Here is a 14,897-nt window from a genome sequence, read left to right on the forward strand (position 1 = left end):
AACGTAGGCGATTGAACGTTGACGTCGCTGATTTTAATCATTTAACAATGGATGTGTGTGAAATTAAAAAACATCTCCTCTTGTTTTGAAGTTATAGTGACACAAATACAAGTGGAAACGAGATATTTATAATTATCGTGTGTAAATATTTTAAAGTTAATACACAGCAGAACTACAAGTCCCACAATCTTACGTCATGACGTATTTACGTTTAGCAACGGCCAGTTGCTAAAGGAAAAAACAGCCGCTTCCGTGTTGTTCTTGTATTATTGTGGCAAATAACTATCGCTAGCAGAGTCGAAGCTAACAGACAGCCTCGCCGGAGGGTAACTATCATGATTTAGTGAAGCTGACGCACAGTTTTTAAGCCTTTCCCGCCCGACATGTCGCTGCTACAGAGCTCAAAGAAAAAAGACAAGCGTATTTTGTCCGGTACCTGCCCGGACCCGAAATGTCAGGCGAGGCTATTCTTCCCCGCTTACGGCTCCGTTAGCATCGAGTGCACCGAGTGTGGTCAACGCCACGAACAGAAGAACCTGTTAAATGTCGAAGAAGTCACGGATCCCGATGTTGTGCTCCACAATCTGCTCAGAAACGCCCTGCTCGGCGTCACCGGGGCCCCGAAGAAAGGCACGGAGCTGGTGAAAGTAATGGGGCTTTCTAATTACCACTGCAAGCTGCTGTCGCCGGTGCTCACCAGGTACGGCATGGATAAACAAACCGGCAAAGCCAAGCTGCTGAGGGACATGAACCAAGGTGAGATGTTTGACTGCTCTCTCCTGGGAGACAGAGCTTTTCTCATCGAGCCGGACCATGTTTCCACAATGGGCTACGGCAAAGACCGGTCAGGGAGCCTCATATACCTCCATGACACCCTGGAGGAGGTGAAGAAAGCCAACAGCAGCAGGGAATGTCTCATCCCCGTCCATGTAGACGGAGACGGGCACTGCCTGGTCCACGCCGTGTCCCGAGCGCTGGTGGGCAGGGAACTGTTCTGGCACGCCCTGAGGGAAAACCTGAAACAGAACTTCAAGCAGAACCTGGACCGCTACAAGGCTCTCTTTCAGGATTTTATCGACGCCGCAGAGTGGGAGGACATCATAAACGAGTGCGATCCGCTTTTCATCCCGCCTGAAGGCGTGCCGCTCGGACTTCGCAACATCCATATATTTGGTTTAGCCAACGTCCTGCACCGGCCCATAATCCTGCTGGACTCCCTGAGCGGGATGAGGAGCTCTGGGGATTATTCGGCCACCTTCCTGCCCGGGCTAGTAGCGGAGGAGCAGTGCAGCGGGAAAGACGGGAAGCTCAACAAACCGATCTGCATCGCGTGGAGCAGCTCCGGCAGGAACCACTACATCCCCTTGGTGGGAATCAAGAACACGGTGCTGCCCAAACTGCCGGCTCGCCTGCTGCCGAAAGCCTGGGGCGTCCCGCAGGAGCTCATCAGGAAGTACATCAAGCTGGAGCAAGACGGCAGCTGCGTGATCGGAGGCGACCGCAGCCTCCAGGATAAGTACCTGATGCGGCTGGTCAACGCCATGGAGGAGGTGTTCATGGAGAAGCACAGCATCCATCCCGCGCTGGTGGCGGACGTGCACCAGTACGTGTATAGGCGCACCGGCGTGATCGGCATCCAGCCCGAGGAGGTGACCGAGGCAGCTAAGAAGTCGGTGATGGAGAACCGGCTGCACCGCTGCCTGATATGCGGCGCTCTCTCCGAGCTGCACGTCCTGCCGGAGTGGCTGGCTCCTGGCGGGAAGCTCTACAACTTGGCCAAGTCCACTCACGGCCAGCTGCGGCCGGATAAGAACTACAGCTTCCCGCTGAACAACGTGGTGTGCTCCTACGACCCCCAGAGAGACGTGCTCGTCCCGGATTATAAACTGAGCTCCCTCAACACCTGCAACTGGTGTCACGGCACGTCGGTGCGCCACATCCGCGGCGACGGCTCCGTGGTTTATCTGGACGGAGACAGGACCAACACGCGCTCCCACGGCGGGAAATGCGGATGCGGCTTCAAACATTTCTGGGAGGAGAAGGAGTACGACAACCTCCCCGAGGCGTTCCCGATCACGCTGGAGTGGGGCGGCCGCGTGGTGAGAGAGACGGTGTACTGGTTCCAGTACGAGACCGAGCCGTCGCTGAACAGCAACGTGTACGACGTGGCCATGAAGCTCGTCACCAAGCACTTCCCGGGAGAGTTTGGCAGCGAGATCCTGGTGCAGAAAGTAGTCAACACCATCCTGCACCACACCGCCAAAAAGAACCCGGACGAGTACAACCCGGTGTCCATCGACGGGGCTCACGTGCCGCGTCTCACCGACGCCGCGGAGACTCCGACGCAGGCGGCGCCAGACCCGCAGCCGCCCACTAAGATCATCCTCACGGGTCAGAAAGGGAAGACGCTGCACAAGGAGGAGCTGACGATGAGCCGGGCGGAGCGCAGCATCCAGCAGAGCATCAGCGAGCAGGCCTTCGTCACGCAGAAGCGCCTCACGGACAAGCTGAAGCAGGAGCAGAAGGGCCACGCCCGCACGTCTTCCCCCGGAGGCTCACCGGAGACTTCTTCTTCCTCTTCGGCTCCGGCCACGCCGACTAAGTCCTCCCCGTTGTCGTCGTCCAATAAGGAGAAGAAGATCCGCGTGACGACCAGCGACGGCAGGCAGGCGATGCTGACCCTGCAGGCTCACACCACCTTCTCGGAGCTGCAGCGGAGCATCGCCAACCACTTCGGCGTGCCGCCGGCGCAGCAGTTCATCCGCTACGGCTTCCCGCCCAAAGAGCTGGTCCCCGCGAGGGACGGCGAGGAGAACGAGCCCGTGGCGCTGCAGCACGGCGACAGGGTGACGGTGGAGATACTGAGAGGCGGCAGCGGCGAGGAGAAAAACCCCGTGGCGTCCATACCGCGCGCCTCCAGCTCCCACTCCGGCCTGCACCACGCGGTGAAGAGCGAGGACGCCGTGACGACGAGCGGCAGGATGAGCAGCCGCGAACTCCAGGACAGCATCGACCTCGAGATGTCCTCCCTCTGTCTCCTAGCAACCTTGATGGGTAAGAATAACAGCTGTAAGCGTTACACTTCACTCACGATTTGAAGTTCATGCAAAAAAATGTTTGTGTAAGATGAATATGAAGTAGGGCTGCTCGATTATGGAAAAAAATATAATCACGATTATTTTGGTCAATATTGAAATCACGATAATTTAACACAATTACTCGTTGACTTCTGGAAAGATGTTGCAATTATTGAACTTAAAAAAAGTGGAAAAAGTTAAATAAATCATCAGTAAAAACACACACAGCTGAGAACTTTGCCGTAATACTTTTCCTATTTAAACTTTATTTTTTCACTCAGAACACGAGAGAAAATACGAGTCTACTTGCAAGCCGTAATGAGCTAAATAATACGTTTTTCTCGATTATTCTGTTTTTGTGATCATTGGGAGCCAAAATCATAATCACGATTACATTAAGATTAATTTGCACAGCCCTAATATGAAGCATGAGAAGTCTCCAAAAAATGATTAAACTTAAGTATTAAGATCCTTAACTACAGTAAAAGTTAGAGATGCACCGATTACAACTTTCTAGGCCGATTCCGATTTTCTTTGAGTTAGGCCGGCCGATACCAATATTAGCCGATTCCGATTTCATTTTTTCTAACCACTTTACAGCACATGCAAATATTTATTTTCTATTTCTTCTTTAAGAGAACATTTTGCACAGATAATGGATCACTATAAAACAGAACTATATAAATTACTCAGAGGAAAATAGAGAGAAAGGAGAAAGTGACCGTGCTGTGGTGTGTGTGTGTGCGTGCGTCCTTGAGAGCTGTAACTCGTATAACTTCTGTTGTCAGTTAATTGTGGCGTTGACCGGCATGAAATCGCCATATGTTAGACTGACCTGCCGGTCGCCGGTCATGGCCGAGCACGTGAAAACCGGCCAGTTACCGTCACCGCTCTATAGGTGCATCTCTAATAAAAAGTCTTGAAAAAAAGATTAAACTTAACTATTAAGATCCTTAACTGCAGTAGAAGTTAGAGATGCACCGATTACTTTCTAGGCCAATTCCGATTTTATATACAGTACATAACGTAAGACGAAAAGAAAACAAAGCAGATTCTGAAAACAACTTGGTGCAGCATCTTAAATAATAATAAATTAAATAATAAAAAAAATATATATATATATTGAGTTTAGGGCTGCAACTAATGTGTGGCTTGTTTTCTGGATGGATCAGTGTTTCCCAAGAAGTCCAAGATGACGTCCTCAAATGTCTCGTTTTGTCCCTTTGCTTTTTTATTAATAATGGAAAAACTTCCACTAATGAACCCTGACAAAGCACACCTGTGAAGGTAAAACCATTTCAGGTGACTACCTCATGAAGCTCATTGAGAGAACACCAAGGGTTTGCAGAGTTACCAAAAAAAGCAAAGGGTGGCTACTTTGAAGAATCTAAAATATAAGACATGTTTTCAGTTATTTCACACTTTTTTGTTAAGTACATAATTCCATATGTGTTCATTCATAGTTTTGATGCCTTCAGTGAGAATCTACAATGTAAATAGTCATGAAAATAAAAAGGAAACGCATTGAATGAGAAGGTGTGTCCAAACTTTTGGCCTGTACTGTATATAATAACGTAAGCGCAAAAAAGTGACAAATGTCGAAAAAAGTCACAATCGGTCAAACACAAATATAATAAAAAGGCGTCAAAAACATCAGGGGAGAAAAAAATGTCTGAAAAGCGACAAAAAACCTTAAGAAAGTGACAAAAATTTTTTTGAAAAAAGTGTCACATTATTTATTTAGACAACAATACAAGAGTTAAATACTACAAATGAAATAATAAACTAATCTCTTCAAATGAATAAACAAAGAAGACAAGTGAAAGTAGGTTAGTCCCTCGGCTGTTTATCTCAACCGGTTGTAATCTTTACACACTTGCAGGGTTTCCACAGGGCCTTAAAAAGTCCTAAATTCGCTGAAGTATTGTGTTCTAGGTCTTACATAATTTTTAATAGGTCATATTGTTCCTACGTCAATGCATCGCTGCCTCTAATGCTCCCTCAGAGCTTTACAATGTTTGGTTTTAATTCTGTGGTGTTGTAGTTCTTTCTGTCGCTAGTCCAAATATAACTCGCTGTATTCGGACCAGTGTTGGGGAAGTAGTAAAAATTTGTGTTTGCTCCATCCAGAGCCCGTTGCTCTGGATGGAGACCAGTGAAGGCTAATAGAAGCACTTTTCTGGTGATCTCTTGCTTTACTGAGCAGCCTCCAACTGAGAGAGACAACGTAGATGTGACGTGAGCAACGTGTCTGAAAGTGTGAAGTCTTCTGGTAGCTGTGCCGAGAGAAATCTCAATCATTCCCAATCTTACAGAGACGGAGAGCGTAGGTATATGTAAGGAGATAACATAGGCACAGGCTAATTACTGATCACTAACATGCTAGTTAACATTAGCAATTAAACATAAACAGATAATGGAAGTCCAAACTGCCTGTGAGCTTCTCCTGTAATATACGGTAATTCCTCTACTGTGAGACAGTAAAACTCGTGGTTATGACCCAATCGTTAGCCTATTTTTATATAAAAGCGTCTGCTACGGAGCCATAACGTGAGGTACAAGGTAATGGAGCCTTTTATACATTGTCGTGTTTCTTTAGAAATAAACAACGGACAAATAGAGTCTTTAAACTCTTCAGATGTAAAGTTATTCGCTGTCAAAGTGGCGCCAAAATGTATGCTAGTCAGTGGAATGCTAACGGGAGGTGATCTCTTTGTAGCGTCAAAATGGCGCCATAGGAGGTTCGAGTTCTGAAGCGAAGCTTACCCCCCTTGACTGGCGCTGCTAAATCACGTACAAGGGCATATATCTACAGAGGAGACGCCCACTGACCAACCACAATACAGAATGCCAAGAAAACCTCTTGGTATTGGATGATTAAACCCTGGCAAGTGGAATCACTAAATAACTCTGTTCCACTAGCCTATGTATGAGCCCGTCTCCACCTCATCCATCTGTGAGGTTGTCAGCTTGGTGTCTGCCTGGCGTGCTCTGTTTGTAGGACGGCCGATTTTAAGCGCCAGTCCTCGGCGATGTAGTGGCATGTGTCACTGCTCTCCTCCAGAGCGCCGTCAGTAAAAGCCAACCTCTAAAGTTAGGTTGGTCCAGCGTTTCGCTACTACACCAGCTTGTACGTGTGGCTTGCCGCTGAGCTGTTTTCCCTGGGAAAAACGTAATAAATAATTTTCAGTAGTAACTCGTTACTTTACTCCCAACACTGATTAGGACTACAAATGAGACCAACATGCAGCTTACTGTATACTGCAGCCAATCTAGACACCAGTCCTATAATGCCAGTGAGCAAATCGGGGAGTTGTTGACAATGTTTCCGGACTCTGACATCTGTCTTTTTTTTGGGTTGTTGTGAGGATCTTAAATTTCCTTCATAATGGTCTTTAAAAGGTCTTAAAAAAAGTCTTAAATTTGACATGGTGAAACCTGTAGAGACCCTGACTTATGTCCATTTTTTTTAACAGATTCACGATGCTTACTTACATCTGTAGTAAGAATAAAAGTGTGTGACATGTAAGCGGTCTCTCCCTCGCCTTCTCATCAAACCTCTTCTATTTTAGTTCAGAGAGCAGATTTTAAGTGGAGTCACTGCAGGTGAACAGGGACGATATTATAACTGATATCAGCATTAAACCTCCCCGGTTGATTACTGACATTTAGACAATTATTTTTTTCATATTATTTTTGATTCTGATTGGTCACAGCATGCAGGTGAGTAACAAACTGCAGATTATCAGCTGAGAGTCTCGCAGGTGGCAGGTGTTGCTCCAAATGCAACGTGTGTGTGTGTGTGTGTGTGTGTGTGTGTGTGTGTGTGTGTGTGTGTGTGTGTGTGTGTGTGTGTGTGTGTGTGTGTGTGTGTGTGTGTTCTTCTGTTTGTCTGTCCTATCTGTGTGTGTGTGTGTGTGTGTGTCTAGTGCCCGTGTGTGTGGTATCTGTCTATCTGTGTGTGTGTGTGTGTGTGTGTGCGTCCATTTCGTCTATTGTGTTCCTGTGTGTCCTTTCGTCCATCCATTTGTGTGTGCACCATGTTTTGTCTGTCTATTTGTGTGTGTGTTTGTGTGCAGTTTTTGTCTATTGTGTGTGTGTGTTCCATTATTGTGTGTGTGTGTGTGTGTGAGTGTGTATGTCTGTGTGTGTGTGTGTGTGTGAGTGTGTATGTCTGTGTGTGTGTGTGTGTGTGCTCCATGTGCTGACTCAGGCATCTCGCTGCCTCCCTCCCCCGTCTCACCTGCCAACAGGGTCGAAGGTCGCGGCTGCGTCCAGATAAACAAATGAGCCGGCCAACAGTCAGCGTCTGTCGATATTCAGGAAGGTTTCATCTGCACTCCGAGCGGCTCTGCAGGCCTGACGCTGCACTTCCCGTTAGCACGAGCTCATGTCCAACAATCCTGCCGTCTGCTTAGAAACACAAAACATCCGCTCAGAGTCTTCACACAGTAGAAACGTTCAGATGCTTTTAGCTGCTCGGACACAAACACAACCCTTTTTTACTTTAAAACAACCCGGATAATTTAATTCTGAAACGTTTAAACGTAAGACGAAAAGAAAACAAAGCAGATTCTGAAAACAACTTGGTGCAGCATCTTAAATAATAATAAATTAAATAATAAAAAAAAAATATATATATATATATATTGAGTTTAGGGCTGCAACTAATGTGTGGCTTGTTTTCTGGATGGATCAGTGTTTCCCAAGAAGTCCAAGATGACGTCCTCAAATGTCTCGTTTTGTCCCTTTGCTTTTTTATTAATAAGGGAAAAACTTCCACTAATGAACCCTGACAAAGCACACCTGTGAAGGTAAAACCATTTCAGGTGACTACCTCATGAAGCTCATTGAGAGAACACCAAGGGTTTGCAGAGTTACCAAAAAAAGCAAAGGGTGGCTACTTTGAAGAATCTAAAATATAAGACATGTTTTCAGTTATTTCACACTTTTTTGTTAAGTACATAATTCCATATGTGTTCATTCATAGTTTTGATGCCTTCAGTGAGAATCTACAATGTAAATAGTCATGAAAATAAAGAAACACATTGAATGAGGTGTGTCCAAACTTTTGGCCTGTACTGTAGGTGTACAGCACACCTGCACGCTGCTTCCTGATGTGTGTGTGTGTGTGTGTGTGTGTGTGTGTGTGTGTGTGTGTGTGTGTGTGTGTGTGTGTGTGTGTGTGTGTGTGTGTGTGTGTGTGTGTGTGTGTGTGTGTGTGTGTGTGTGTGTGTGTGTGTGTGTGTGTGTGTGTGTGTGTGTATTTTGTTGATTCCAGTTTCTCTCTTTATTTTCCAGGCGAGGACGTTTGGTCGTACGCAAAGAAGCTGCCGCACTTATTCCAGCAGGGCGGAGTCTTCTACAACATCGTCAAGAAGGACATGGGTACGTTTGGCTTTCACCTGCCGCGCTGGGACACATCGTCAGACAGGCAGAAAGAAAGAAAGAAAGAAAGAAAGAAAGAAAACAAAAGACAGACAGACCATAATGAGTGTGATGTGACTTGGACACACCCTGATTCCTGTAATCAGGTTTGGAGAGATTTCTGACCTTCTGCGGTTACACAGATTCTACTTTAACAGGTTCTCCACCACACAGACAGAGAGACAGACAGAGAGAGAGTGACAGACAGACAGTGACAGACAGACAGTGACACACACACAATAAATCATTAAGCTTGAAAAAGCATCAAAACATGACTAATAGACTAAAGAAATCTTAGTCGACTAAAACCAAAACGACTGACTAGTCATCTAAGAGGGGGCAGCCATCAGAAGAGACGAAACATATTGAGAAGAAGCCTCATTTTATTTTGATTCTATATCTGGTTTTGCACCAGTATAGAAACATTCAAATCATACCCAGCCTCTCTCACTGATTAGTACTCCTCAAGTCCCTCATAGTTTCACTTCTGCAACGTTCGATCAGAAGGATAGAAATTATTTAGTGTCGTAACATCCTGGGCCCAGATTTTTCGAACCAAATAAAATCAGTTTATTTTTATTTGTTTATTAAGTGAATGATCACAAAATCAGTGTTTACTGATATATATACATTTCTTCATATTTGAAGGATATATGAAGCATGTCACATTTAATGAGATGTAGACTATTGGATAGTATTGTTTTTGTTTTGTTATTTAATATTATAACAAAATAAGGAATGCAAAATGTTTCTGTTTCTTAAAATTTAAAACAAACAATGGCTATTTGTGGCCACTGGTATTGTGCCTATCTGTTGTTCTTTGCTGAGCCAGTAGGCTACACTGTTGGTTCCACTTAAGCAGGGGGGTCAAACTCAACTTCCCAGAGGGCCACACTGGAAAATTAGAATCCCACCAAGGGCCAGACATGTTTAGTTTATTGATAGGCTTTTATTTAATCGAAAAAGTAAAATATCTTTGACTGTATTATTGCATGTGTCTCATAGTCTTCTTACTTAAAGAAAACTTACAGTTTGGTCGACATAAAGTCCTAAAGAAGGCAGGAGAAAGTTCCTCGGCCATCATAGAAAAGAAGCGCCCAAAAACATCGGAAAAAGTGACAAAAATGTTGGAAAAAATAAAGAATTATTCGGCAAAAGTGACAAAAACGTCAGAAAAAGTGACAAAAAGTAGGTGGGCCAAAATGTATTGTGAACCTAAATTGATATGCTGGCCGGATCATAATCTGCGAGGGGCCTGATTTGGCCCGTGGGCCTTTAGTTTGACACGTGCATTTAAAGGGGTGATAGAATGATTATATAGAGTATTTCACACTGTTCCTTATGGTCTCCTTATTGGATATGTAACATTTGTTGGGCTGAAAATGGCCTGGTTGATATTTTATTGGCCCTTATGCATCCCTGTGTTTTGGCTCTATTTGAAACAAGAGCTTTTCTTCCAAATATGCTATGCTCGTGAATATTTAGATGAACTGCGCGCTGATTGGTTGAGCGAATTGCCATAGGCAGACATTAGAGATGCCCGCTGATTGGTTGAGCAAATCCCCAATACACACACATTAGAGAAGCGACAGAATCTCATATTCCAGACACTGCAATGTTTCATTACCAAATTCACTTCTGAGACTTTTTTATGTGAGAAATCAACTATATAAAGCTCAAATATGGGCCGTTTTACGAAAATTGATGGTTAATTGCAAATATGGTAAGACTGTGTGTCGGACTTCAGCGGCGGTGCTGCTGCCTCGCCGCACGGCCTGCCTTCCTTCACAGACCCCGGCTGCTGTGAGCTGGCGCAGCCCCGACAGAGCTCCAGGGCCTGCAGCTCCCCTCTTCCTGCTAGCTAAATGGCCCGTGTGTGAGAGTGAGGGCGCGCGCCGAGAGCTTGTTACACCAGCAATCTCTTACCACATGTTACAACACAATGTACGCCACTTAGCTATACAACATCTAAATGTCTTATAAAGCTTACAACGGTGTCCGATTTCAAGTTAATATTTGTGAAGTTTAGCTAGGTGTTTCGTTAGCTGCGACTGTCCCTTCAATCCTATCTATGTGTAGCTACAAATCACGGCTAGTTAGCTTCATTTTTGGTCGTAATTCGAGTATATTTACAGTTTGAATTTCGTCACGCCACTTACACATCTAACTAAATGTCTTATAAAGCTAACTACGATGTCCGATTTCAAGTTAATGAATATTTGTGAACAGTGGGGGTTTCGTTAGCTATGACTGTCCCTTCAATCCTAGCTATGTGTAGCTAGCTACAAATCACGGATAGTTGGCTTCATTTTTGGCGTAATTTCTGTATATTTACAGTTTGAATTTCATCACGCCACTTATACAAGATCTCCCTAAAGGTCTTATAAAGCTAACAACGGTGTCCGATTTCAAGTTAATGAATATTTGTGAATTTCAGAGGAATTCTAGGAGCTAGCTCTCATTGATAGAGCTCCATCCAGCCGCAGGCTCTATCAATGAGACTCGCGGACAAGCGGCGTTTATTTCCCCAATCGTTTGTTTAAATAACTCAACACATTATAATTACACACATTAAAATATTAACTGGAACCTGTGGTAACAGATTGCTGGTGCAACAAGCTCGCTGACCGTGCTCTCACTCACATACACCGGGCATTTAGCTAGCAGGAAGAGGGGAGCTGGCCTGCAGGCCCTGGAGCTCTGTCAGAGCACCAGCGTGTAGTAGTCTCCAAAAACCGGTGACTTTGCGCGGGTATGGAGTGCTGTCGGCTGCAAGCCGTAACGGAGCTCCAAGTTCCTCAGAGCAGGCCGGGGTGTGTAAAGGAAGGCAGGCCAGGTGGCGAGGCAACAACACAGGCAGCACTGAACTCCGACACACAGTCGGACAACATTTGCAATTAGCCATCAATTTTCGTAAAACGGCCCATATTTGAGCTTTACATAGTTGATTTCTCGCATAAAAAAGTTTCAGAAGTGAATTTTGTAATGGAATAGCAGAGATCTGCGTGACCTAGCTAGATTCAGAAAACTACCTGATCTCAGGTCAGTTGTGTAGCCTATGTAAATGTACTACCTGATCTCAGGTCAGTTGTGTAGCCTATGTAAATGTTGGGGCGTGACTGTTCTCTTAAGGTTCCGGATTTTGAGATGCTTGCGCAAGCAACTCAGCTTTGTTGGGATTCGCCCGTTTTCAGCGGCAGTTTCAAAATGAAATTTTCATAGTAAAGGGGTGTCAGTGGGACTTTGAGCTTCTATGTATGTCCTATTTACCCACAGAACTGTCGTTATTCAACTATGACAGGGTAAAATCGGTTTTGCATTCTATCACCCCTTTAAGGCTCTGTTAAACAAGATTTGGTAATCCTGAAATTTGGTATTTGGATCACAGTGATCTAGGGCTGTGCTCGATTGAAGAAATTCTTAGTCGACTAACACTCATTCAATTGTACCGATTGTACCCTACATTGATCCAATCCAATGTTCCTTTTAAAAAACTGGCATGAAAGTAAGATGGATCAGGTGATCCAGGATAGCAAAACATTAGAAAACCTGGTTCCCTGAAGACTCTCTGCTGGTTTTGTGTTTCAGGCCTGATGGACGGGAAGCACTGCACGCTGCCTCACCTGACGGGGAAAACCTTTGTCTACAACGCCGCCGAGGAGCGCCTGGAGCTGTGCGTGGACGCCGCGGGCCACTTCCCAGTCGGCCCCGATGTGGAGGATCTTGTGAAGGAGGCGGTGGCCCAGCTGCGCCCAGACGGCGCCGGCCGCGGCAGCCGAGAGGGCAGCCCGTCTCACGGCGGGCTGCGGCTCGGCAGCGGCGGCGTCGTGAGGAAGAAGGAGCAGCTGCAGAGCGTCACGGCCTTCCAGGGTAAAGGCCACTCGCTGGGCAGCGCCGGGAACTCCTCCCCTCCTGAGCACCGGCCTATCACGCGCCAACACAGCAGCGGCGTGGACCTGAGCGCCAGCGTGTCCCGGGGCCCACCGGACCTGTCGGACATCCCCGAGGACGCCACGCGGGAGCTGGTTCGCATGGCGCCGGGCTTCGTCACCATGAAGGACGGGCGCGGGCCGGACCCCGGCCTGATGGAGCAGCAGCGGAGGAAGCTACAGGAGATGGTGTCCTCCATCCAGGCCTCCATGGAGCGCCACCTCCGAGAGCAGCAGAGCGCCGGCGCCGGCCAGGAGCGGACAGACGGGACTAAGGCGGGCCAGCCGACGCCTAAGGTCGACCGCGAACCTGCGGCGGGCGCGGCCGGCAAACCGGACGGGAAGGCGGAGCAAACGGAGGAGATGGAGAGTCAGGACGGCGAGCAAAACAACGCCATGGAACCCATGGATCACTCCTGATCACTCCTGACCAGGGTTGGGCATCGTTTAGATTTTAATGATTCTGATTCCACTTCCGATTCTTCCTTTCGATTCCGGTTCTTCGAGCGGTGGAGCTGAAACGGGTCACATGCTTATTTCACAAATAAGAGGAACGTTTTATTTTGATTCAAAGGTGGGGTTGCAGTTTGACGGGGGGCTTTTTTCAACGTATAATAAAGCCACTCTAGAGCGCCGCTTACTGAGCTCCGCGGCTGCAACACAACAAGCGCCCGGTCGCTACGGAAACCCAAAACTTGCGCATGTTAAATTTAGAACCCGTTGATCAGATTTGAAACCAAATCCTCCAAACGATTCCGATAAAGAAACGACTCCGATGGAATCGTAATTTTTTTTTTTAACCGATTCCAAGTAGGAATCGGTTCTCGATGCCCAACCCTACTCCTGACCCCCCCCGCCCGCCCCCGCCCCCACGCAGCACCGCCACGGCGCCACCTCCGGGTCACAACGCCTCAGGTCGGATCCGAAAGCTTTTGGTCTTCGTTGTGTTTCGTTGTCTTTTCTGCATGACTGAAGAGCGAGCCGACCTGACCTCGGATCTCTGCAGACTCGGGGCGGGACGATGACGAGCCACACGGCGATATATTGTGACGCGCTCTCTGCGATACGTCATAGACACTCCCACGACAATGTCACACTTCTGTTGCAACACGAGGCTTGTGTGTGTGTGTGTGTGTGTGTGTGTGTGTGTGTGTGTGTGTGTGTGTGTGTGTGTGATTGAGCTCTTTGCACTTTGCTACACACTCTCTCATCCCACCGCAGTAAGAAAATAAACACGTTTGATTAATTCCTGCTTTTATTCTCCGTTAATGATTTATCGTAAACGGCTGCCTTGCAATACATCGCCTTCGTGGTGTCCGAAACGTATCCTTCGCACCCCGTGAAGTCTAATCCTCTGGCTACACACACACACACACAAACGCACGCACAGAGACCCGAGGCGGGAAAGCCGCTCGGATTCACGTGCGAGACGCATTCCTGTAGATAGAAGAATCCTCCCGAGTCTTAATCTGCCGCCGGGAGGAGAGCTGCGTGGTGTCCTGCAAAAAACATGTAGCCGTCATAGTGCACGCTCTGAGAAGTGCAGCAGCGTCTGTACGCATCAACGCCTTCAACGACCATAATCTGCTCCTCCACCGTCTCTGTCTTCGTGCGTCCGTCCGACCTTCTGTCTGAGAACTGCACGGACAACTCTGGATCTGTGTTTGCGTGACTGCCTGACTTTTGAAATTTTCTTTTGTTTCCTCCCCAACAGTCTCCGCTTAAAGTTGATGCTTAATATTGTTAATTCCCCCCCCCCCCCTAAAAAACAGTGATTGACGTGAAGCGCCTGAATGCATCTTCAGACCAAACGGCACCACCCACAGGTAGAGAGAGTTTCTGTTTTATTTATTTTACATTTTAACCCTTGTGTTGGCTTTGGGTCAAATTTCACCCATTTTCTGAATTTCTATTTTTAGAAATATGTTTTTGTTTTTTTAACTACCGAATTGTATTTACCCAAAAATAATAATAACACAGATGGATGAGTCCTTACAACATGCCTCGCAAGTACAACAAGAGATTGGATCTCTACTTTTATTGAATTTTTGGATATTTTTGTTCAATTTTTTTTTAGCATTTGAAAAAGAAATTGAAATGTTTTCGTGACAGTATCCTGTCTGAACTTTCATATAAATGAGGTTGATTGACCTTGAATTCCAAAAATAAGTGTAAAACTAATAATAAGTTGGTGTGAGTGGTGTTTATACATGGTAGTCTAGTGAAAAAGAAGTGTTCAACGGCCAAAAAGAGCGCCAAAAACGTTGAAAAAAAGTGCCAAAAGTGTCTAAAAAAGGGACAAAAAACGTCAGAAAAAGTGTTGATTTTCATTTTTTTGGGGGGGGGGCTTTTCCCTTTATTACATAATGACAGTGGATAGACATCAAAGGTGGGAAATGGGGGATGATTGCAGCAAAGAGCAGCAGGTCGGATTCAAACCCGCGCCGCTGCAGGACTCAGCAAA

At 46.4% G+C, this 14,897-nt stretch overlaps 1 protein-coding gene across 1 annotated transcript; it reads left to right on the forward strand.

Annotated features, from left to right (window-relative positions):
- Positions 1-220: 220 nt before the first annotated feature.
- Positions 221-13,156, forward strand: vcpip1 (valosin containing protein (p97)/p47 complex interacting protein 1). Its single transcript, XM_039816709.1, has 3 exons — positions 221-3,054; positions 8,379-8,465; positions 12,093-13,156. The coding sequence occupies exons 1-3, from the start codon at positions 384-386 to the stop codon at positions 12,851-12,853; spliced, it is 3,519 nt and encodes a 1,172-aa protein (XP_039672643.1). The 5' UTR covers positions 221-383; the 3' UTR covers positions 12,854-13,156.
- Positions 13,157-14,897: the final 1,741 nt, after the last annotated feature.

Source organism: Perca fluviatilis, chromosome 11, assembly GCF_010015445.1.
Source record: "Perca fluviatilis chromosome 11, GENO_Pfluv_1.0, whole genome shotgun sequence".
In the NCBI taxonomy this organism is placed as follows: Eukaryota; Metazoa; Chordata; class Actinopteri; order Perciformes; family Percidae; genus Perca; species Perca fluviatilis.

Excerpts from the sequence above, each read along its gene's own strand:
- vcpip1 (XM_039816709.1), top strand. The coding sequence starts at position 384 with ATGTCGCTGCTACAGAGCTCAAAGAAAAAAGACAAGCGTATTTTGTCC. Across the intron at positions 3,055-8,378 it reads TCTCCTAGCAACCTTGATGG|GCGAGGACGTTTGGTCGTAC; the intron begins GTAAGAATAACA and ends TTTATTTTCCAG. Across the intron at positions 8,466-12,092 it reads CATCGTCAAGAAGGACATGG|GCCTGATGGACGGGAAGCAC; the intron begins GTACGTTTGGCT and ends TTTGTGTTTCAG.